Source organism: Panthera tigris, chromosome C1 (genome assembly GCF_018350195.1).
Source record: "Panthera tigris isolate Pti1 chromosome C1, P.tigris_Pti1_mat1.1, whole genome shotgun sequence".
NCBI lineage: Eukaryota > Metazoa > Chordata > Mammalia > Carnivora > Felidae > Panthera > Panthera tigris.
Genome location: NC_056667.1, coordinates 3,716,818 through 3,741,218, shown reverse-complemented (window position 1 = coordinate 3,741,218; position 24,401 = coordinate 3,716,818). Strand labels below are relative to the sequence as shown.

Below are 24,401 nucleotides of genomic sequence, written 5' to 3'. Positions count from 1 at the left end.
CTCTGAGAGCCTCCTGCGTCCCGGTAGGACTGTGACCGGTGGATCCCACAGAACAAACAGTGGACACGCCGCCACTTTGTCGCAAGGGCCCCCTGACAGCCTCCTCGTGTCCTGGTCCGGCTGCTCTGCTTCCGGAATAGCGGCCAACACCAAACCCCCCCAAACCCCTGGCCTCGTTCACTCATCGACTGACAGATCACAGAGCCCGGCTTCCCTCCACGCCTTCTCTCTGGACTCGCTGTCTGGGCCTCAGGGACCCCCCCCCTCAGGGAACCGTACTTAACGGGCTGGGAAACTGAGGCTCAGTGGCCTAGGTGCCTTGTCAGAAGCCTAGGCCACCCACCCACGTCCACATCCTGGGTCCTTCCCCCGGCGCTGGGTTACAACGGGACGCTCGGCGCCAGCGACCGGAAGCGGTGGGAGGGGAGGGAGTGCCCCGTTGACGTCACCAGGTGCTGGTGCTCTGGATCTTGCAGCCCACCAACCCCCGTCCCTGCTTCAGGTGCTGCTGGCAGGATGCGGTCCCTGCTGGGTCAGCCTGGCCCTTACCCCGGTCCTGCCTCTGAGCCTCCTCCATGGCAGCTTTGGGCCTCACTGGGGGTCTGGATGCGTGTGGTGCCCACTGGTCTCACTGTGGGAAGGGGCCTGTCTCCCTCCAGCCGCCCCGTCCCCGGCTCCTGGTCCCCGCTCTCCGCCGACGGTCATGCTTGGCTGTGCCCCAAGAGGCCCGGACTCGGGGACGTCCACTGTGTTGCCAACCTGCTCTGTCCTCCCCCGTGGCTGCGCTTGGCGGTGGGTGGCCAAGAACATGTAGGAACCTTCCGTATGAACCAGATGTGGAAAACTGAGGCTCAGAGAGGCTCCGTCCCCTCAGCCTTGGGGCCTGCCCGCTGCCCGCACCCTGGGCAGAGCTTTCTGTGTGGAGCCAGGCCCCAGGGTCCAGGAGGGAGGTGGCCAGCCAGTCTCTCTGTGTCCTGGGGAGGCCCTGCTGGGTCCCCCCTCCGTCTTGCACTGGCTGGCATGTCTGCTCACTTCCCAAGCACGAGGAGGTGCTCGGCCTCCGAGGCCTCCTGACACTTCACTGGTTCCAGCTCGAAGCCCCCTCATTGTGTCCCGATAGCTCCAAGCTGACGTGGCTGCCACTGTCTGGGACGTGTGGCCCAGGGACACTCCCCTCTCTCTTTAGGGTTATTACCAGTGTGTGAATCTGGTCTTGGGGAAGATGCTCACGCCTGCCTGCCTGGGTCAGAGTGGCCCCGCTCCCTGCTGTCCCCACGGCCAGTGCGTAGAGCAGGTCCCTCGAGGCAGAGGAGAAGCAGCCTGCCCTACTGGTCTGAAAGGTCCCCAGTGTGGAGCAGGGAGGGGGAGGGCAACCCTGGCCGCTGCACTCGAATGTCCCCTCCTCACCCCGGCCCAGGGGACTGGCCAACCTCTGAGCCCCAGCTTCCAGGTCAGCAAGCCCTGATGAGCCCTTCCCGGACAATAGTAGCGTCTTCATCACTAGGCAGGTCTCTGTCCCCTCAGTGCCCACCACTCACCTGTCTGAGCCTTGACTTTCTCACCTGTAAGGTGGGACAATAGCAGTGCCTGCTCACAGGGGCTCTGAGGACATGTGTTTGGTGCTGTGTCCAGCACGAGAGAAGGAGAGGCTGGCCAGGCAGGGCGGTGCCGGGAGGTGGCAGGTGCCACGCAGGAGGGGAGGCCCAACTGCCCCTGCAACCTGTTGCAGGGGGGAGTGGGGACAGGACAGATGGGTCAGCTGGGCCTCCCAGAATACCAGCTGTGCTTCCCAGGCTCCCCCCAACCCCGGGGTAGGAAGGGGAGAGGCCTTCGCACACCCCAGCAGGCCAGAGCTTTGAGGAGGCAGGTTAATGCAGGGTGAGTTCCCGTCCGTCACCTGCAATGACCCGTTGTGAGAGGACGCTGAGAAAACAGAGACAAAAATCAATGAGGATTTGGAAACAGACATTGCTGGAAACAGTTTATTTCCAGAAGCAGCGTGGTCTGGAAGAGATCTGAAGTGTCAGCCCCGAGGGGGGCCTGGGACAGACTGGAGAGAGGGGCCCCGGTCCCCAGGGAGGGGCTACCTCTCCCGGAGCCTCTCCCTGACCCGCTCTGGGCCCCGGGCAGGGCCTGGTCTTCAGCCGGGAGGTCGCTGCTGCAGGTGTCCTAGGCTGGGGGCCTCTAGGCAGAGACGACTGTAGGCTTTAGGATGCGGGGGGCAGATGGGAGGGTGGGGAGCTCCCAGCGCCTGCCAATCTCCCCGGGCGTGTGGGCCGGCAGGGCATCAAGTGGTATTTATGACTCTGCCGGGAGGCTGCGTGAGTTGATCGGTTCGTTCGTTCATTCATTCGTTCATTTGTTCATTCACTCATTCATTCAACAGCTGTGTCTCAGGGATCTCTGATGTGCTGGGTGACGTCCATCCGCCCCAGACACTCCGTTCTATTTCTGTATCCCTGGAACACGGCCCAGTCATCGCTGCTCACTTACAGTCCCTGAGGTCAGTGTGCTGGTGGAGGTGACCCCTGGGTTCCCCGAGTGTCAGGCAGAGGGTGGCCCTGGTCTGCCTGGGGTGCTGGTAGGAGCCGCTCACTGCTCTTCCTGTCTGCACCCCAAACCCTCCCTAGGCTCGGGGAGATGATGCCCCGCGGGGAGGAATGTCACTGCTTTTTATGGCATATTAAGCTGAGAAGCGGGCACCCCCGTCAGGGCCCATGCCGGGTGCCTCTGTAGCTCTGTGGATGGAAAGTGACAGCTAGTATTTCTGAAAAGAATTCTGTCAAGACCACAGTACATCAAGGGCCCTACACAGGGTTATTAAAGTGGAGCCACTGAATAATTCCCAGAATAATAACATTTCTTAAGGATTGTGAATGAGCCCTGGTCTCTCCTTAGCTGCCACGAGCCAGAAATGTCCAGGGGTGGCTCCAGGGCACCATTTCAAGCTGCAGGGCCCGTTAGGTTCCCCTGGGAACACGGAGGCGTGTGCGGGCATCAGAGTTACCCTGGCAGGCTCCGGGGTCGTGTGGAGATTAAACGCGATCGGAGACTGCAGTTTCCAGGTGCTCGCTCACAGGTATCTTTAAGACGCCCCGTGCGCAGCAGCTGAGGAAGCGGCAGGTGCCGGGGCTGCGGTACTGAGGAGACTGGAAAAGATTTATCCCGCTGGGTCTTTGGATTTGTCGGCTTGGACAGGGGGGTTGGGCTTTGGCCAGGGGCCTGGGCACTTCTGAGATTCTGATCAGCTTTCTCCAGGGTGTGGGGGCTGGAGCTGGGTGGGGGGGGGCATAGCTGTCTGACTCCAGTCACCCTTTCCAGGTAGAGGGAGGAGCTGAGCTGGGTCCCCAGCACCTGCAGGAGACGTTAGCTGCCTGGGGTGGGAAAGTTTAATGCCCCCCCCCCCCCGCCTTTGAGGATGTGCACCTGCCGGGGGGACAGGAATAGCTCCTTCTCCCCCAAGCCCAAGCACTTGAACCCAGGTCAGTGAGGTCAGTGAGAGGCTAAACCCTGAGCTCGTCAGCCTCTGAGAGGCTGTGGTTCTGAGACCCCCTCTGTGCAGGGAGAAAGTCAGCCAGTCATTGTCAGGCCCAGGCTGGACGTGTGTGGAGGCGGGGACATTTCTTCCCCATCACAGATGGCTCTGTGGGTGTGTGACCATCCAGTCGCATGGGGCTCCCTGCTTAGGGGGTGCTCCCTGCTCAGGGGGTGCTCCCTGCTCGGGGGTGCTCCCTGCTCAGGGGGTGCTCCCTGCTCAGGGGGGGCTCCCTGCTCAGGGGGGGCTCCCTGCTCACGGGGGGCTCCCTGCTTAGGGGGGCTCCCTGCTCAGGGGGTGCTCCCTGCTCAGGGGGGGCTCCCTGCTCAGGGGGGGCTCCGCACTCGGTTTACTGCTCTATTGCTGTTTCGAAATGTGGAATAATTGTTCCGCAGGGGGTTCCAGGCTCTCAGTCTGCACAGGGCCCTGCAAACTCCCTAGCCAGTCCTCCCTCTCACTCCCCTGGGGTAGGGGTGGGGGCAGGGCTCCCCCAGGCGGGTGTCGTGAACCCCTGATGGGAGAGTTTGGGAGGAGCTGCGGGCCCGTGCAGCTCAGCCTGTCCCCGCTGCCCTCTCTTCTCTGGACTCGCCAGCCTGCGGTGACCCGTGTGCCGGGCTGCTCGCCCCTCCCTGTGACGGGTAGGCGGTTCTACCCAAGTTCGGGGCGAGTGGCAGGAAGCCATTGTTGCCCGACACCCGAGCTACTGTCTGTGAGCTACGTGCCGTCTGCACCGGCCTGATGCTCCCTTTATCCCAGTTGGTTCAGAGCGTGGTGGGCGTAGGAGGCACATGAGGCAGCTCCGGGCGGTGATAATGCTGCGAAACAAACATCTTCCGAGCTCAGTGGCTTACCGCAGAGTGTTCCTTCTTTGCTCACGATTCTCTGGTCACAGTGGCTGCTCCGCTTTGGGCTGCAGGTCAGGGTCAGCTTGGCCCTGGGTGAATCTCGTGCTGGGACCAGCGGCCTCCCGGGGCCCGTTCTCACGGGTAGCAGAAGCAAGGCGGGGGAGGCAGAGCGCCGGGCGGGTGAGAGCAGGGCTCGCTCACACCCGCTCACGTTCTGTGGCCAAAGCAGGCCCCGTGGCCAGGCCCGCCAGGCTCGCCCTCCCGGGAGGTACTGCAAAGCCACACCCCAAAGGGCATGCGGTGATGTCCCCCTGCGGCGACGGAGGCGGGACTTTGAACCGTAATCCGGTGCGGCCCCAAGGATCTTGTGTGGTGACCCCCCGCTCCGACCCCAGCATGAGGGTCAAGATTGGGTTTTTGGAAGATCTTTGAGCCCTGAGGCCAGCCGCCTGGTGAACAAACTCTTGGAAGATGCAGCTGTGCTGGGTGGCTGAGGGAGCAGGGCTTTTAGAACCCTCGCCACGGGGAATCTGGTGGGACAGCATGGCCTACAGTGCTGGCTTTGGCCAGGACCACTCAGGGGAAACTTCCGGCGCCCCCGAGATGCTCTGTGCTTGCGGCCGAGGGGACAGAGCAGTAGGAGAGATGCTTCCTGGACGTGCGGGTGTGGCTCTCAAGGTGACCGTGGGGCTGGGGGAACCCAGAGAGAGGGGCTGCTCGCCTGGCTTCAGGCCTGGGGCTGGCAGGGGTCTTTCCAGAGGGAAAAAAGCCTGTGCTGAGATTTAAGAGGGGAGAATGGTGTGTGGGTGGGTAGGAAAGAGCATTTGAGGCAGACGGGCGGGGGTGGGGAGAACACAGCGGGGTCCGCCCACCCTCGGGCTCACCGTCCACCACAGCCAGGCGCTGGGGGACTGGCTGTGTCCCGAATCGGAGAGGATGGGGCCCAGAGCGCTTGAGCCCCACGGTCCGCCGGGCAGGGGGTGGGGTGTAAGGACCCCCACTCTACCGACCGCAGCTGGGCGGGGGTGGGGCTGGAGTCTGGAGCGGGGAGAGGACGCGCTCTGGGTGCTGTGTTGGCCCCGAGTCTTGGCGTCAGGGGGTTGTTACCTGGGGGAGCCGGAGGGGAGGGGGTGCTGTTCAGTGCAGTCGGCTTCCTGTGAAAGTTCAGCCACCTTAGCAGGTAATTAAGGCCCGGCTGCACTCAGCCTGGGTGAGATCCATAAAGCGATGAGGTGACAGCCTTAATTAGCGAGGCCTTTTCTTCATAAATACATATGGCACTTAATGAGCATCAGAATGGAGCCTGGATTTGCAGCCGCTGCTGGCCGTGAATCTCGCGCACAGGAGGAAGCAAGGCGACTCCCCCGGGAAGCGCGTCTCCCTTCAGCAGCCCCGCCTGTGCCCGGGATCCTGGGCTGGACGGCTCACTGCAGACTCCCGGCCTCGGGGTCCTGAGCTCCCGAGACCCGGCGCTCTCATCTGCCAGAAAATGAGGCAACAAGCGAGTGGATTGGCAGGAGCCAGCTTGGCCCCTCTGGGTGCTGCCCGTGGTCATTTCCTGCCGTCTCGCAGCATGGGGACCTGGGGAGCAGGGACGGTGTCACTCACGGTGGTGGGCAGTGAGCGCCGGTCTGCTGATGTCACCGGTGTTGGGGGTGAGGAGGCACAGTCCAGGCGTGAAGGCCTTTCTGGTGGCTGGCGTCTCGGCCCGGACCCCCTTCCGGCCAGGCCCAGCACTGCCCTGCCTGAAACCTCAGCCTCTCTGTGCGGGAGGCACCCCCATACCTACGAGGGGCCGCCCGCCTGACTTGCCTCCAGGATCCCGGGCGAGCCTGGTAGCCTGTCCTCACGACATCAGCTTCGACGAAACCGTGAACTTCCGCACCATCAGAGGTGCAGCCTGATGGGGACCGTGTCCGGGAGCTGCCTCCTTCATCAGCGGGTACAGCAAGGTGGCCCATCCGTCCCGTGGAAAGACAGACAAGGCGCTCACATGAGCTACAGCACGGAAGAGTCTTAAAAACGTGGTGCCGAGTGAGAGAAGCCAGACCCACAAGGCCACGTAGCATCTGATTCCCTCCACGTAAATGTCCAGAATAGGCAAATCCAGAGACAGAAAGCAGATTAGTGGTTGCCTAGAATTTGGGGGAAGTGGGGAGCACTGCCAAGGCTTTTTTGAGGATTAAGTGTTCCGGAACTAGGTACAGGTGATGTTGTACCCCATTGTGAATGTGCTGAAAACCACCTTAAAAGGGTGAGTTTTACGTGTGTGAATTCTGTCTGTTGAGAGAAACCGTGCAGGGGTGTGGGGTGGGGACCCCAGCTGGGCCGGGGAGAGGCCTGGTTTTTCTGGGAGGGAGAGGCCAGGATGCTGGGCCTGAGCCTGGTGGCCCCGGCCTCGCTCGACCTTGGCTACAAGGGGTCCTGGCTGGGGTCTCTCGGGCCGTGGCCCCCAGAATAAAATTCAGTGGAGAGAGTGCAGGGCAGCGGCCCCAGAGGCCTGGAGCGTCCCCGTCTCTTCACAGGCAGACTGGACCCACGGACACATCCCCCCTCCCCAGAATGCAGGGACCAGCCAGCTTGACTGGGGGGAAGCCGGGGTCTCCCACGGGCACCCACCTGGAAGGAGCCAGTGTGATCTTTGTGCTGTCCGGGCTGGCTGATGGAGTTGTCCCCGGTGGCGACACTGTGTGCACATCACTTCCGCTTGTCATTCTCCTACTGTCCCCTCCCCAGCAGGAGGAACATCAGCTTCTGACGACTGTGAGATGAACTCACGGGCAGCACGTTCGCCCCCTACCTCCCCAGGATGGACAGGACTGGGAGTCTCTGGAATCATCCACGCTGGAGTCGCCTCGGTGAGCTCTCTGTCCCCAGCGCCTGTGCGCAGGGCTCAGAGCCTCGGGCAAATGTCCCCCCTGGCTGTGTCCTACCTGGCCACCCGTGTCCATGTCTCCACAGAGACACATCAGTGGTCCAGACTTAATGAAATGTAATGGGGTGGGCTTGACTCTGGCTTGCTTCTGAAGAGAATTTTCCTGATTTTATTTTTAATTCTCTAACACGCATGAGCTCAGCTCGTGGAAATTACAACCGTAGCTTCCCCCTCTGCTACCCAGCCACTGCCTTGTGTGACCACTTAGGACAGAATTAATGGCACCAGCCTGGTCCTGCTCAACTAACTGGCTCTTTGGAAGCCAGCGATTAAGCTTGGTAGCCAGGCAGACGCCACGACTAGGCCGCTGAGGGGCTCCTGGGTGGGCCATTCTCGGGGCGGGGTGGGGGGAGATGTTTCAGCACCCGAACTGCTAACTTTTGGATGTCGTGGGTCAATAAAAATAACTTAAAAAAATGCCAGAGAATCAGTTTGGAATTTCTAACTTATTTGCTAAGTAAGGGCATTGAAAGAATTCCTTCTAAACCTGGACTATTCTGGCCACGCTCATTTCGTAGAGGAAAGGATATGTAAGTGCTCAGAATGAGGACAGACACACTCTGGAAAAAGGTCCTGTAGATAGGGCACGCTAATCGGAACGGAGAACTGCCCTCCATCACTCCCATGCCCCTTCCTAGCTGGGCTGCCGTTACGACAACCCCACACGGGGCTGATTGACAACAGACTCGCATCTCTCACAGCCTGGGCTACCGCTGCCCTCACCCCTTCCCTCACCTTGTCCCGCTGGCCCTGCTGCAGACGAAGTCCCAGGGAACCTGGGGTCTGATGGCAGGGGCAGGCTGAGGAGGGAGGAGAGGGCTGCGAGGCTCCCCCAGGACTTCTGCAGGGGTGGGGAGGACAGAGCTGTCCTCTCTGGTTCTGAAAGCGAATTGATTTTCTGTGTGGTTTTAGCCTGTTTTCTGCCCTCGTGCTGAAAGGTGGGGGCCCAGACTTGGCTTTCTGGGCCCCAGGCAGGCTGCAAGCCCAGGGGAAAAAATGAGACATCAAACAAGGCTCAAAGAGGAACCTGGCTTCCCTGGGCCAGGATCTCAGTTGGGATGCGGGATGCGGGGGCTGGATGTGGGGGCTGGGTGCGGGATGCGGGATGCAGGGGCTGGAAGCTGGCTCTCACTGGCAGACAGCCTGGCTGGGTGCATCTGTCTGGACTCACAGCAACAAGGGGCTTATCAATACTGCATCTCGGGATCTGCTCGGCTGCCTGCGGGGAGAAGTGGGGGCCGGTTAGAGATTCTCTCCTAAGTGGGTGGGGGGAAGGAGTGGGGCAGATCCTTCCAGAAAGGGGCTCGACAGGAAGGGGCTAACCAGAGGAACAGCTCTCCTTGCTCCCAGGAGTAAGCAGAGGCTTGGCTTAAAAATGTTTTTGGTGCCTGTTTTCTCCTGTGGGATTCCGATGGTTTCCTGCCTCACATTTAGGTCTTTCATCCATTTTGAATTTATTGTTGCAGACGGTGGAAGAAAGTGCTCCAGTTTCATTCTTCTGCCTGTCACTGTTCACTTTTCCCAGCAACGCGTTCTCAAGAGACTGTCTTTTTTCCATTGGATGTTCTTTCCTGCTTTGTCGAAGATTAGTTGGCCATACACTTGTGGGTCCATTTCTGGGTTCTCTGTTCTGTTCCATTGATCTGAGTGTCTGTTCTTATGCCAGTACCATATTGTCTCGATGAATCGGTCAGAGAAAGGCAGATATCATATGCTTTCACTCATGTGTGGAATTTGAGAAACTCAGCTGATGAACACAGGGGAGGGGAAGGGAAACTAAGATAGAAACAGGGAGGCAAACCATAAGAGACTCTTAAATACAGAGAACAAACTCAGGGTTGCTGGAGGGGAGGTGGTGGGGGGATGGGCTAGATGGGTGGTGGGCAATTTTAAAAAAATTTTTATGTATTTTTGAGAGAGGGAGACGAGCGTGAGCGGTGGAGGGGCAGAGAGAGAGGGAGACACAGAATCCGAAGCGGGCTCCAGGCTCGGAGCTGTCAGAACAGAGCCCGATGCGGGGCTCCAACCCAAGAACCGTGAGATCGTGACCTGAGCCAAAGTCGGAGGCTTAACCGACTGAGCCACCCAGGCGCCCTGGGTGATGGGCATTAAGGAGGGCACTTTCTGGGATGAGCCCTGGGTGTCATATGTAAGAGATGAATCACTGGGTTCTACTCCTGAAGCCAAGACTACGCTGTATGTTAACTTACTTGAATATAAATAAAATGAAATAAGAAAGTTTTGGGGAGGAGTTGCAGGGCGGGAGGCCGCGGGCCTGCTGGAGCCGGGGTAAGCTCCAGTAAGGGGTATTGGAGCGGGCGGGAGGCGTGTGTGTGAACAGGATCTTGCGGAGGCTTTGGGGGAGGAAACCCCACACGTGAGCCTCAGGGACTCAAGGGCCAGGGCCACGACCCCGTGCTTGGCTCCCCCTCCCCTGGGCTCTGCTTCCCTTTCCCGCCCCCGCTTGAGGCCAGGGCCTGATCCAGCCCCCTGGAAGCTGACGGGGACAGGTCTGGCAGAAGGGTGAGGCTGCGCCAGTTGGGGACATCCCGCCCCCGCTGGGCACAGACCCGGCTCTCAGAGCTCCCTGAGGCCCTGCCGCCTCGCCTGACAGGGAATCTGAGCAAATGGCTCAGCTCGGCTCGGCTGCTGAGGGGACAAGGGCTTGCCAGTGCCCTCGGGGACAGTGACGTCCTCGGTGGCTCCCCAGAGCCCGGCCAGCGCCTGGGGTTGGAAATGGAGCTGAGTGTCCAGGACCCCGCGGTAGGGGCCCCAGGGCGGAGCCAGGCTGCCTTTCCAGGGGCGTTGTGTCACTGTGGGAACCCTCCCGTTCTTGCGGAGGCTCTCGCGTCTGTCTCCTGGAGGGAGGGCTGTCGTGCACACGGTCGGGGACTCCATCTGGGCGGGCCAGCTGGCCCTTCACAGCTCGGGCCTGGGGGGCCACTAGGTTTCCGAGAAGACAGAGTGGGGGCGCTCTCCCTGGCCTGGCGGGGAACCGTGAGCGGCCAGTTCCCGCGGAGGCCTTTCCTTGCCGCAGACAGCCAGAGGTCACGCCATAGCACCCAGCCGGCGTGTGCACCTCTTCTCCTCTGGGAGCTGACCGTTCCTGCACCACTGTGCACCTGCGTGTTTCGGAAGCCGTGTACCCAGGGAGACTTGTCTGTTCCCTTCAACCACTGAGTGATGTCTGAATGCCTCTTCTGTGCCAGGTGCCACTCTGGGCCCTGGACATAGGGGACACCGCAGACCAAAGATCTTGTCCCCACTCGGTGAGTGCCATGTGCGTCCTGCCTCCACATCCCTCCCCCTCGTCCCCAGCCCCATCGTCGTGAGCTCACAGCCTGAGCCGCAGCTTTGTGATGCCCACGCCGAGTGGGACTCGGGGCTGGGCTGCTTGGGAGAAAGCAAACAGCTAAGTGTTGGCAGGAAGGAGCGGGCAATCGCTTCTAAACTTGGGGTTCTCCGTGCCAAGTTGAGGCTTGGCGTGCCTTCAGGCATTCTACGTTCCCAAAGGTTTGGTTAAAAAAAATTACTCAGTGACACTAGTTAAAGAACAAAGTAAGGCAGGCTTTGCTCCGGGGGCGGGCTACCGCGATAGGTTCTGTGGGGTTTTGCGGTGGGGGAGAGGTGGGGCTCAATTCAGAGCACAAAATGGGCAAGTGGGGATTTATAGCCACCGAGAAGGGTGGGGGCAGTGGATGGAAAATCACCAGGAGGAAACAGCAGGAGTGAGGGAGACGCGGGCTACACCCGGGTGATCAGACACCCCCTGGGGATGGCGGGCGATGAGGGACCCCGTCAGATATGGAGGGTAGGGGATTCTGGCTAGACTGACCTAGCAGGATTCTTACTCAAATTAGACGGTGGGGAGGTGAACATGGAAAGTCAAAATCAAGGCCTGGTTGAATAGGGCTCGGAGGAGGGGCGCCCGGGTGGCTCAGTCTGTTAAGCGTCCGACATCGGCTCAGGTCATGATCTTATGGGTTGTGAGTTCGAGCCCTGCATCGGGCTCTGTGTTGACAGCTCAGAGCCTGGAGCCTGCTTTGGATTCTGTGTCTTCCTCTTTCTCCCTTCCTTGCTCTCTCTCTTTCTCTCTCAAATAAACATTAAAAAAAATTAAAAAAAAAAAAAAAGTAAAGGGCTCAGAGGAGCCTGTAGAATTTGGTCAAAGACAGAATCTTTGTCACGTTAACAAAATGGTGGTTGTGCAAGGATGTTGAGACCTTCTTCCTGTCCTCTTGTACCTCGGGGCGACTGAGGCTACCTCCGTCATCCTGGTCTGGATGTGGACTTGGGGCATGGTATGGGGACACCCCTTCTCTCTGCACCGGCCCCAGCTGTTGGTTTCTGACAGGTCTGGCTGGATTGTGGATCGAGTCTGTGATCTGGGGAAAAAAGCAATGTCATCGGCCCATTCAGACATCACACACCATCCACCGCAGCCCAGGCGGGAGCCGGGAGGCAGAGGGACAAGGTTGGGGTGCTGCCCAGGCTCCGGGTTTCACTTGCTCAGTGTGTGTGTGGGGGGAGGAAGTTCGGGGTGGGTAACGACGCAGGAGGAGGGCTGTGTTTGAGCTGGAACGAGCAGACATACGGGATGATGCCCGCCTCCCCTGGGCTCAGAAGCGGTCCTTGCTAAGCCCGGTGTTTCCCTCATGCGGCTGAGCCGAGGGCAGGGGAGACCCAGCGGGAAAGCCCTCAAACCTCAGGACCATCCTCCCTGGTGCCCCCACGGGGATGCTCCCGAGGGACACTGGCAAACGCGTTTGAAACTGAATTTCCGACACGGCCGTTCCGAACCCTCGGCGACATGGGTGCCACCTGGAGGGAGCTGTCAGTGGGTCAGGGGACTCCGAATCGGGCTTGCCTACCGGCCACGTCAGCATTCTGAAGCAATCCGTCTGATTCTCCGGCCCCAGCCGGGTGTCCAAGGATTCTGTTCAATTCTGACGCGGACTACCTGGAATTAGACCCCACAGTGTAAGAGGTCAGTCCCACAGACTGTCCCCTCTTCCAGAGGCCAGTCACACGGCCCAGACCACCTGTACTTCTGACCAACTGGCTATAAATTGGGGGTTCCCACGACCCTCTCTTCAGGTTCGATAATTTGCTTGAAGAGGTCACAACACTGAGGAAAGTGCTTTACGTGGGTTTACTGGTTTGTCCTGAAGGATACAGCTCAGAACAGTCAGATGGGAGAGATGCATAGGGCGAGGTGGGGTGGGGGGGTGTGGACACCGCCTTCCCCACACCTGCACGGGCTCCCCACCTTGGAAGCTTGCCAAACCTCATCATTTAGGGTTTTTATGGAGATTCCACGATGAAGCCATGCTTGATTAGATCATTGGTCGCTGGTGATTGAACCCAAAGGTCAGGGGGTGGGGTGTAAATTCCAACCCTCTAATCCCTGGGTTGGTTTCCCTGGCAACCGGCCCCCACCCAGAAGCTACTAGAGGTCCACCAAGAGTCACCTCATTAGGGTAAACTCCTGTAGGGTTGAAAGGGGCTCATCATGAAGAATAAAACATGGTTCTATTACTCAGGAAATTCCAAATTCTACCACAGCCGGTTAAGGTGGTCGTTCTGCAGTCCAATGACTCAGGATCCCCGGTGTCACCTGAGCCATGAACTCTCATTGTGCTGTGTTGTGGCATTTGCCTCTGTGTGGGCCTGTAGGATTTCCGTTCGCCTCTGCGAAGCCCCAGGGTAGCCTGAGGCAGCCCTCTTTGGGACTAGAGAGACCCATCGTGCAGCGTGGTCACGTTGGGTGTTTCCACGTGCTAGACCCTGTGCTGGTTGCCGCTTTACCAGGCCCTCTTACCGTCACCTCTGGGAAAACCTAGGATTTGGTCATCTTGGGTGGGGCTTAGCCACATGTTACCTCAAAATGGATTCATCCAGGGTTATTCCCTGGAAGGGCCTGTGTGAGACTAGCTTGGTCCTGACAGGTGCATGCACCCCTGATCTTCTCTGGGCACCCTGGGGTCACCAGGAATGACCCCAGGGCACATCTGAAGGCCAAAGCAGGGGGAGATATTAAAATCTTCCTTCTCTCTGAGCAGCAGCTGCCAATCCAGACGTCCCTCGTGACTGGGGTCCAGGTGGCAGAGCAACCTTGTGAGAGCTTCCCCTCCGCCCCCGTGTGGCTTTGCCAGCTCTGGGATGATGCCAGGAGCGCCCTTGACACCTCCGAGCCTCAATCCCTCTTGTGGACCCAGGGAACAAGACCGTGGCTGCCTCGGACGTGGGTGTCCAGGGAGGATCCCTAATATCAAGCCGGCAGCCCAGGCAATGTTCCTTATTCTTTTTACTGTCATTGCCCGCAGGCCGGTGTCTGTCTGCCTTCATCTCTGCTGGGCCTGCAGTGCCTGGAGATGGCCTGGCTTATTATCCTCAGCCCCAGCATGGCTGCCCCAGCCCGAGAACCGCTGAGGGAGAGGGCGGATGTGATCTTTCAGGCTCCCCAGTAGCTCTCCACACACACTTGGACAGGAAGGCCCTCACTCCATCACGGCTCTGGTTCCCGAGGCATAGGCAAGGTGTTGGTGCTGAGCCTCTGTTCAAAGGGTGGGTCTTGGTGGAGGGGGAGGGAGGATTTCCCAGCTGGCATCTGATGGTGGCGCTGTTGGCTCACACCAGGCACCGGGCCAGCCAGCTCTGCAGGCTCCTGGGCCGGGGCCAGTGAGGGAGGGGGGGAGGCTAGGGCAGTCGGTTGGGCAGTAAGTCCTCTCTTTTCCAGACAGCCCTGCAGGTTTCCTGGCCCGAGTCCACCACTGAGTTTTGTTGAGGTCTCTGGCCTTCCTCAGTGGCAGAGAGGACGGTGGCTGGACAGTGGACAGGGGAGGGCCTGGAGACCAGGACAGGGGCAGGGATGGAGCAGCTGGGCGGCCCTGGCTAGGGAGCCAGCATCACCGGCCTTGACCATCCCCCAGCCTCCTGGCTTTTCCGCAGCCTACGGTCTTCCTTGTGCTGGCTTCCTGGCACCCTGGGGATAGATTAAGACCTCTCCATAGCTGGAAAGGGGGTGTACAGTCAGCAGCTGATGGGTGGGGAGGGCAGCGGATCAGGTCAGCAGCTATGGTTTGATGGTTGGCCTAGCCCAGCTCTGGGTGGCCTGACATCCACTCCCCATTCCTGAGACGGTACCTGTGGTTGTCAGAAAGGCTCTGTTGGGGTATTCTGCCTCTTGCCAGGATCTTTCTGGGGCCCTAGAGGACCCCTCAGTCTTCCCTAGAAGCAAGACTGGGTACTCTGCTGGCTGCATGCCTGGCATCCTTCCAGATTTCTGTCCATGCTGGGAACTTTTGTAAGTCAGTGGGAATTCAACAAATATGAATGGAAGCCCACCCATGACCCGGTACCATGTTGGCACTCAGCTCTTTGTGGAAAGGCTGGGTGATTAACTCCTCACTAGGAGCTGGGGTATGGGGCTTGGGCCTGATCACTGATGCAGGCTAGTAGCCTTGGACCAGTGGGTTTTCTTTCTAGGCTTTGGTCTGGTCATCTGGGAAGTGAAAGAGTTGAACACGATTCATTTCTTTTCTGCCTTGGGTTTCTGTTCCCCTTGTTAAGTTTCCTAATTTTACCCGTTACCTTGGTCTCCTGCCTAACATGTCCCCTAACTTCTCCTGGTCATCTTGGCCTAAGAGCCCACCCCTGTCTTGGGACCTTGTCTTTTCCCCTGCTTCATTAACACCCTTACCACCACTGTCATCATCATGATCAGCCAGGTTCTGCCCCAGGCCACCAAGTTTGCATCACCATCACATCATCATCATCACCATTATCATCACCACCACCGCCATCATCACAGTCATCCCCAACATCAACACCATCATCACCATCATCACCATCATCACCATCATCACCACCATATCACTATCATCACCACTATCGGGCAGGTTCTTCCCCAGGCTACCACGTTTGCATCACCATCATCACCATCACCACCATCACCATCATCACCATCATCACCATCATGATCATCACCCTCTTCAACATCATCATCATCATCAGCATCAGCTATCATGTTTGCATCACCATCAGCATCATCACCACCACCACCACCACCACCATCATCACCACCACCACCATCATCATCACCATCATAACCATCATCACCATCATCACCATCATCAGCATCATCACCACCATCACCACCACCACCATCATCACCACCACCACCATCATGATCATCACCCTCTTCAACATCATCATCATCATCATCATCAGCTATCATGTTTGCATCACCATCATCACCATCATCACCATCATCACCATCATGATCATCACCCTCTTCAACATCATCATCATCATCAGCATCAGCTATCATGTTTGCATCACCATCATCACCATCATCACCATCATCACCATCATGATCATCACCCTCTTCAACATCATCATCATCATCAGCATCAGCTATCATGTTTGCATCACCATCATCACCATCATCAGCATCATCACCATCACCACCACCATCACCATCATGATCATCACCCTCTTCAACATCATCATCATCATCAGCAGCATCAGCTATCATGTTTGCATCACCATCATCACCATCATCACCATCATCACCATCATCACCATCATCACCATCATCACCATCATGATCATCACCCTCTTCAACATCATCATCATCATCATCAGCATCAGCTATCATGTTTGCATCACCATCAGCATCATCACCACCACCACCACCACCACCACCATCATCACCACCACCATCATCATCATCATCACCATCACCATCATCATCATCACCATCACCATCATCATCATCACCATCATCACCATCATCACCATCATCACCATCATCACAATCATCAGCATCATCAGCATCATCACCACCATCACCACCATCACCATCGTCACCACCACCACCATCATGATCATCACTGTCAGGCAGGTCCTGCCTCAGGCTACCACGTTTGCATCACCATCCACCACAATGTTAGTGGCAGCAGCCCCATCACCATCTTTATTACAGCCTCTGGGCTCATTTGGCGATTAACGAATGACTCAGGTTCTGGAATCAGACTTCTTGGTCTCATTTCTGGCTCTGCCATGTGCAAACTTGGTGGCCTTGAGTGTAACCTGCCTCTCCTCATTCTACCCTCTTGTAAAATGGGGCTGATGCCAGGAGCCAGAGGAGGTGGAACATGTCAGGGACTTGGGAAAGGGCTGGGCATGTAATAACAATTCATTTTTCTTATTGAAATGATCCCCAACGACCTTGAGAGGACACAAGGTGACTCATGGAGGTTGAGGCACTTGCCCTATACATATCGCCATTGACATTAGGCCCGCTGTCAGAAGTCAGACCTACCACCTCCAAGGCCATGCTTGTCACGATGGGGCTTACAGCCCTCCTCTCAGGGAGCTGCATATAGACATCCCTACATCTTTGCCTTGAAGCCTGTCTTGAAACCGCAGAGATGCTCTGACGGGAGAGAGGGCCGTTGACTTTTCTGGGACGTGCTGGGATGAGTGGAAGGTGTGTGGGTGACTTGTTCTGGGGCAGTGAGGGGGCTGACGGGAGAGATGGGAGAATAAGACCGACATTTCCTCATCCCTCTTCCACCCTGTTCTTAGTCACCTGCTGGAGATGGGACAGGTCAGGAGAGAATGTACGCTCCCATTTCTAGCCACTGTCACTTTTCCTGTTGGTTCCATTTCTGAAGGAAGCAGAGGGGGTCCTTGGTAGCAACAGACCCCTGGAACTCAAGATTTGAAGGACACCCTTTTGAGGTGTCAGGGCCTTTTTGAGACTGACGAAAGCAATGGGAGCCAGCCCCTGAGTTGGTCTTCTCTGATATCCACACCCCCGTGCGGTCCCCGCCCACACTACCTAGAGCTAGCCTCTGCAGACTGTAATGAAACATACTGAAGAAGTGATAGACAGTGACTTTTGAGGCCAGGTCACAGAAATCATCTGGCTTCTGCCTCGCTTTCTCTTGGATCACTCTGGGAAAAGCCAGTTGCCATGCTGCGAGGACACTCGTGCAGTCCCTACTCAAGTGGATCCAGATGGTATAAGACCAGGTCTCCTGCCAGAAGCCGGTGAGAACGGAGATCTCCTGCTAACAGCCATGTGAGTGAGCCAGCTTGGCCGCTCTCAGCCCAGCCCTAGGCCGGCCTTCGGATGCTGCTGCCCCAGCCGACAGCCCCACTGCAGCCTTGAGAGAGATTCTGAGCCAGAACCATTCAGCTAAGCCACTCCCAGATTCCTGACCCACAGAAACTGTGACATAATAAATGTTCATAGCTGTTAAATTCAGACGATTTGTTAATGCTGTCTTAGATAACTAATAAATGTGGCCCCCTCTCCCAGAAATGCACTTAACACCCACTTTTGCCAGCACTTGCAGGACATTCAAGGAGTTTCTGACATCCAGGAAAATCAGGCTAAAATTCTCTGCCCTCTCGCAATCCCTCCAGGTGTGGAAGCAGACACACACACAGCGTGGCAGCTGGGTTCCAAGAGTGAGCTCCCGGAAGGACCAAACACGGGTCCTGCACATTTCAGTTATCCAGAAGTTCGTGAAATGCACGGCTAAAGTGAAATGAGGTACCTGATTGTTTAAACATTACTGAAACAGCCCTACATGGGTAGTTGCTGTTTGGGCCGGAGCATAGCTAATAAACTTCATCTCTTTTGGACAAAACATTGTGAGCTTGAAGAGTCTCAAGTCACATTCATTATCAGCAAAGTGGAAGTCGCCTCATGGTCACTGTTGCGATCTGTCCCCCACGTCACTGCCCGCACCATCATCGTCACCACCATCACCATGCTCTTGACGTCACTGTCCCCATCACCCGCCATTGCTACCATATCACTATTACCCCGGCCACCACCACCACGATCGTCACCCACCATCACCACCTCCCCAGCCACTGCCACCCAGCACAACCCTGTCACCTTAACCAACCACATCCCTACCACCACCACCAGCACGGCCACCCTCTATCAGGATTTCTCTGAGCTTCAGATGGCATAAAAGCCCCTGGTGACCAACAAAAGATGATATTACTTGGCAACGATGATTTTTTATAATAAAGGGAGCCCCACTTGGGAAACAAATCCTTTTCACAGAGACTGATAGGGGTGACTTCTCACAGCACAAAATAATTTGCAAAAGGAGTTCTTTCAGCAAGCAGCCTGACCTATGCGTTTCTACTGCATTTCTCTCACCCCAAGGGTCTTCTTGTGGGAACTCTGGAGAAGCAAGCCATGCCTCCAGCCTCTGACATCGAGTGCTGAGCAGACCCCCTCTTCCCCCACCTTTCATGGCCTGTATCACCCTGCGCTGGGCCCTGTGCCTGGGCCTTTGCACTCAAGCTCCCTGAAGAGGACGGACTGGGTTGGGGGGGGGGTGGCTTAGTGCCCAGCCGGCCCCACTCTTGGGAAGAGAAGTCAAAAGGAGACCCGTCCAGGAGCAGGTCAAGAAAGACATCTTTGCCTGGGAAGAAGAAGGTGATCTGTTGGTCTTCCTTCTGGGGAACGTTTTATTTGATGCCATTTTCCCTGTTGAGTGGCCTCTGCAACGCTCACTTCGAGCAGCGGAGCTTTGTAGAGTTGTCTGTTCTTGTAGGTACTGGAGTGTTTCCTCTGGCCCTGCTCACAGAGCGGGCACCACGTGCTGGAGAGGTCTTGGATGTGTCCTGCCCTGCAGAGTCGCCGTCCTGCTCTCAGAGGCTACCCAGACTAGCTTGTTCTTTGGGATGCTTGCCCTGCACTGACCGGCCTGCCGCCACTTTGTGTAGAGTTCTGGCTTCCTGCTGTCCCTTCTGAAGGAGAGCTGGTCCACTCCGGCCAGCCAGAGGCGGCACATCTGTTGTTCTGCTCGTCTGGCATTTACTCCCCTCCCTCCATTTATTTTTTCTTTTGGCGGGGAGAATTCCTTTCTCTACTCTGCGTGTGGGGGGTCGTATGGACTAGACGCCCCCTCCCTGCTTCGTGACCCTGTTCTGGGAGTAAAGATGGCATCCAGACCTAATCAGTTGGACTTTTCCTTTGGGCTTTGGGCTCTCAGAATAACGGAATGCATGACTCCCCTTGACTCAAGGAGCTTTAATCCTGGCACTCTTGCTAGAATTGTTTGCAAAGAGAAAATCTCTTTATTCTGATCTTGAACCCGGCTGAATGCAGGCTTACATCGTCACGGGCTAGCTTCAGGAGCGGGCCTGCCTGGGAGCGAAACCGGTGGGGAGGGCAGAAGTGAGCAATACAGAGGGAAACTGAGTTCCAATGACATCATTCCAGTGCGAGGCGTCAGCTGTTTCGGACACGTCCTGGAATTGTCAGTGACATGAGCCAAAAAGGTCCCCTGGGATGGTTGAGCAAGTTTAAGTTGTGTTTCTATCCAACTGAGAAGGTCTTTAATTCAGCCAGGATCCCTCGTCTGAAGAAAATCACTGTCATTTGGAGGAAAAGCCTCTAGGCATCGAGGAAACCATCCTCTGTGTTTCGAAAGATGTCAAAATAGTTTCTGTCATGGACCACGAGCGCTGGTGTTTTCCTTCTCTTCGTTCTCTGGGACTTGGGCTCCTGCCCAGCCCTGGCCATTCTTTGGGCAGGACTTCAGAGGACAATGGCAGTGGCCAAGTGTAGATGAGGCCTGGCTCAGGGAGGCGGATCCTGTGGCACCTGTGGTGGGTGCTGGGAGGTGGCAGGTGGGGGAGGAGGAGTAGAGAAGACCACTTATTTGCTTCTCAATTTAACCTTTGATCTGGTTTGTGAATCTGATGCCCAAAGAGCCTGTACATCAAGGACTCAAAGATTTCTTTGTTAGAATCTAATGTCTGTGTCTTTTCTAAGCTGATAATTTGCCATTAAAATATTCGTAGGGAACCCAAAGGAAGGAACCCTAAGTAGGGAAACAAGAATTAAATGATCTAAATCCACACGTGCCTTTTCTTTCTCAGGACCCTAAATCTATCATCACCCCTCAATTAACTCAACCTCTCAATTTCTTCTTCTTCTTCTTCTTCTTCTTCTTCTTCTTCTTCTTCTTCTTCTTCTTCTTCTTTTAATGTTTATTTATTGCTGAGAGACAGAGAGAGACAGAGGGTGAGCCGGGGAGGGGCAGAGAGAGACACACACAGAATCTGAAGCAGGCTCCAGGCTCCGAGCAGTCAGCACAGAGCCCGACGCGGGGCTCAAACTCACGAACTGCAAGACCATGACCTGAGCCGAAGTCAGACGCTTAACCAACTGAGCCACCTGGGCGCCCCCACCTCTCAATTTCTGAGCAGCACACTAGTGTGGGAAGATCCCAGAGATTTGTGGGGTCCACTCACAGAGAAGGAATTTTACCCCAGGATTGTTGCAGAAAGAGGTTTATTATGGAGTATTACATGGCTTCTTAAACTGTTGGGGGCAGGGAGTGGGGCGCTGAAGAAACAGATTCCAGTGTGAGTTCTGAGGTATGATCAGGAAGTTGTTTCCATTAAACTGGGGCCCCCTGATACTACTGCAGGCTCTGGCACCCAGAGGCCCCTGCTCTGAGCACCACCAGTGGAGCACATCCCTGCACCCTTCCCCAGAGCTCGGGTCCACGCGCCCGCCTTGTGGGAGTGCATTCCACTGACGGTAGAGCCTAGACCACACCTGGGGATGGGCTGCAGGGGATTCTGGGAGAGGTAGTTTCCCCCCCTCCCCCCCCCCCCCCCGCCCAGTCTCTGCAGAATAAGCCCTGAGGAGGCCGAAACAGACACCAGCAGGCGGGCCTCAGGCATCTCATGGTCTACCCTCTGCAGCCAAGAACCCCTGACCCTACTCCTTCCCAAATGCCAACTCCAGAGCAAACGACATGAGCGACCAGCTGCTCCTGCGTGATGGAATGCAGACATCTGTCATAAAAGTCAACTGTCCACATCCTTCCCCGAAAGGAGGACCCAAGTCCCACCAAATTCTAAAATCAGCCACTGACCACCCACCCAATTTAAAGTAGTAGGGCAAAGAGAGGGAAAAAGGAAACCCAAGACACCTTCTCTTTATGCAACTGGCCCGTCAGCCATCTTGTCGGTGTTTGTCACTTTTCCTTCCACTGCTGTTCCCTGTTCTTTGATCCTCAGTGAGCGCCTCTGCAGGGCTAGGCTCCCAACCTGGAGGCTGACTCACAGCTCTATCCCTGCTGGCTCTGAGCTCCTGGTGGTCCCACCACTGTGGGGCTACTGTAGACTCGATCAACCCCATCACAAGACACTCCAGTAACAGGAAGGAGCTCCCCAAATCGTGTGGCATCTAGAACACTCCCTCTACCTCCATTGAGGTGAGCAGCCTTGAGTTTCAGCATCAGTTTCCCGGACAACGTTCTCTCTTGATCCAGTGGCACGATGAGCCCCAGATGGCCAAGGGGTCCTTTCTCTTCATCGGATGCATTGCTGTGTCCTCCAGTCAGGTCTTCCTTAGGGCACCAAGGCCTCTAAACTGGCAGAGCCTGGAGTTGTGCAGACACGAAACAAACAGTCATCGGGTGCCTACACCCAGTGTTTCCCTGGGGGAGTGTTGCAGGGTACTTGCGGGCTCAGAGTTCACCCCGCATCCCACAAGATGGCGCTCACCCTGATGTGTCGTCACCGGCTTCTATCCAGCACCATGACTGAGTCTTTGGAGGGTCCCCTATCTCACGCCATTACTCTGGAATGCCATGTTTCTGGGTGACAGGTGCAGGGTAAGACCGGTGCATTCCACGTGCCACACCATCGCCTCCTTTTGTGTGTGTGTGTGTGTGTGGCAAGTTCCTTTGCCAGGAGCCATGCTGTGTGAGGTGGCACGGAAGGCAGTCGGCAGGTCTATAGATTTGCAGAAGCACGGTGAGCGGGGAAAACAAATCTGTATTCCAGATAAGTGTCTGTTCCAGGGAGGCCAACTGGCTTTCCCATCTTTGATGGAAAGAGCCTGGTTCCCCAGGGGGTGTGCTCCCATCGGGGCTCAGCTGACACTTCTGCTGCACTTGGAAGGGTGGTGGTGGAGCTGCCTTGGGAGCGGAGAGTGGGCTGTTGACATTTCCCATAATCCCCATCCTTGCCTCCACGTCTCTGTGTCCGGGAGCCTGCTGAGCTCACATGGGGGTGGCCGGGGACAGAGGCTCACTGGCATCTGCAGAATGGGTTGGCTGGTCCACCTGATTCTCGAGAGCCTCCCCTGCAGTGGGGACCGGGGCTCATTCTGAGAGGCCCAGCCCCCACACTCCTCCACCCTTTCTCTTCCCAAGTGTAACCCCTCGGCCAAACCTTTAGACGTTCCCACATTCACTGGCCCTGTGTGCTCTCATTTCTCTTTCTGGGACCTGGTGGAAAATCGGCTGTGCTGCTGGGGTTCTGCCCACAGGGAAGATTTCCCTTTGCCAACCCACTTTAGGATCCTCCCGGGGGAGAGCCTTGGCACAGCGACATCTGCTTTTGGTCGGTGCCGGCATTTTGTGCAGAGGCTGCAGACTAGGCTTTTCCTTCCTTAGTCGGCTGGTCGCGGGGAGACCCCCGGGTGGGTGGAAGGAGAGGTGGCCGCACCATTGGAGTAGCTGTGAGTTGCCTCCTGATGCGATATCTTGGGTTTTCAGGACCTGCTGGCCTTGGTCTTTTGTTTGCGCCTTAGATGGGGCTGCTGCTTGGTGTGGCCCAGGGGGTGGGATCCCATCCGGTGACACTGGGTCCCTGGGCACTCTGTAGGGATCTGTGCCTGGCTAGAAGTACAGTCTCCGTTCCGTCTAATAGCAACTGAGACACAGTTGTCTCTAAAGGAAATCGTTGTTTGCTGAAGAGGCTGTGACTTCACTTCAAAACCCAAGGAACAGACACTGATTCTCCATACAGTCTCCCCATCTGCCACAGACACTCTGAGCCCTGCCAGATCTCAAGGATCTTAAGAGCCAAGAGGAAATGCTGCTCGAGCCACAGCCCGGACCAGCTAGCGAGCTTCCTCCCGCTGTGAGCCCCAGTCTTGCACGGGGGAGAGGGGGGCCTGTGCCTTGTTTTAGTGGGAAGCGGCAAGGTATAGCAACCTCTTTATTTTCGCCATTGGAGGGGACATCGGAACATACCCCAGATCAGGTCCCTGAATTTTCAAGAGGTTTATCTCCTACCTTCTGGCATACCTGGGTCTTAGCAAGGTTTAAGAGGTCTACCCGGGACTTCTTGCTCTGAGACCCTGTTGCCATGGGGTCATCCATACAAGGACACCAGCACCCCCTAGGGGGCCCTGGGGGTGATGAAGGCCCCTATGGATGGAATTAGGACTCTGAGACAGAGAGCTGATGTAGCTCCAGGTACGACAATGAAATTGTGTGGCTGCCTTTGTCAGGGTTCAGCAAAGTGGATCTAAATGTGACAGAGGAAAAAGCACGTGCCAGGTCAATAGCCAAGTATCAGGCACTCCATCAAGGGGCCCACCCTGGGGCAGTGACTGCAGTCACCACGTGAGCAAGTTTGTGATGGCCCCTGGTTGCTCTGAGACCCACTTGTGTTCTGCGTGGATCCATCAGGTGGGCCTAATGGGGGTGTGACAAGGAGACATAGGAATATGTCTCTGATGGTGACACGGGACCTGAATCTCTCCAGGGAGGCAGGGTGGCTCTCATTTGCTCTGGGGGAGGAAACGGTAGTCCCAGAGCCTCGGCCTTGCTCCTTCCTTTCATAACGACTCTCGCTGCGTGGGTTGGGGCCCGTGTAGGATTGTGCCAATCTCCGTGCCTGTGTCCCCCAACCGCACTCTCAGAAAGTGCAGAAATAGCCGGTGTGGTTGGTGAGTCTGCTGGGCTCACCGTGAGACAGCTGAGGCTCAAGTGTCAGGGTGTTGTGGCCTCCCCGGGTCTGTATGCTGACGGGGCCACAGTGGATCCGGGTCTCAGGATCATCCTTAGCTCAAAGCCATGTCTAAGAACGCCCAAGGGCTGGGTATTCTCTCCTGCGTGGGCAGCGCACCGGTCCCTTTGGGGAAGGCTAAGAAGCTTGACGGGACACACGTGTGGGGCTGTGTGAGGCCATTTGTAAACAGGGCCATCGTCCCTTGTGTGCACATCCCTTTGCAATGTGACTTTGCGGCAACTCCCATCAAGAGGTAGAGACTATTTCCTTTTGAATC

General features: G+C 56.8%; 1 protein-coding gene across 1 annotated transcript in view; it reads left to right on the top strand.

Moving 5' to 3' along the window:
* Nucleotides 1-15,503: 15,503 nt before the first annotated feature.
* LOC122241375 overlaps nt 15,504-24,401 on the top strand; it is a 95,075-nt gene continuing 86,177 nt past the window's right edge. Inside the window, exon 1 of the mRNA XM_042997353.1 lies at nt 15,504-15,740. Coding sequence (XP_042853287.1) covers nt 15,504-15,740 — 237 coding nt within the window. The remainder of the gene's footprint in view (nt 15,741-24,401) is intronic.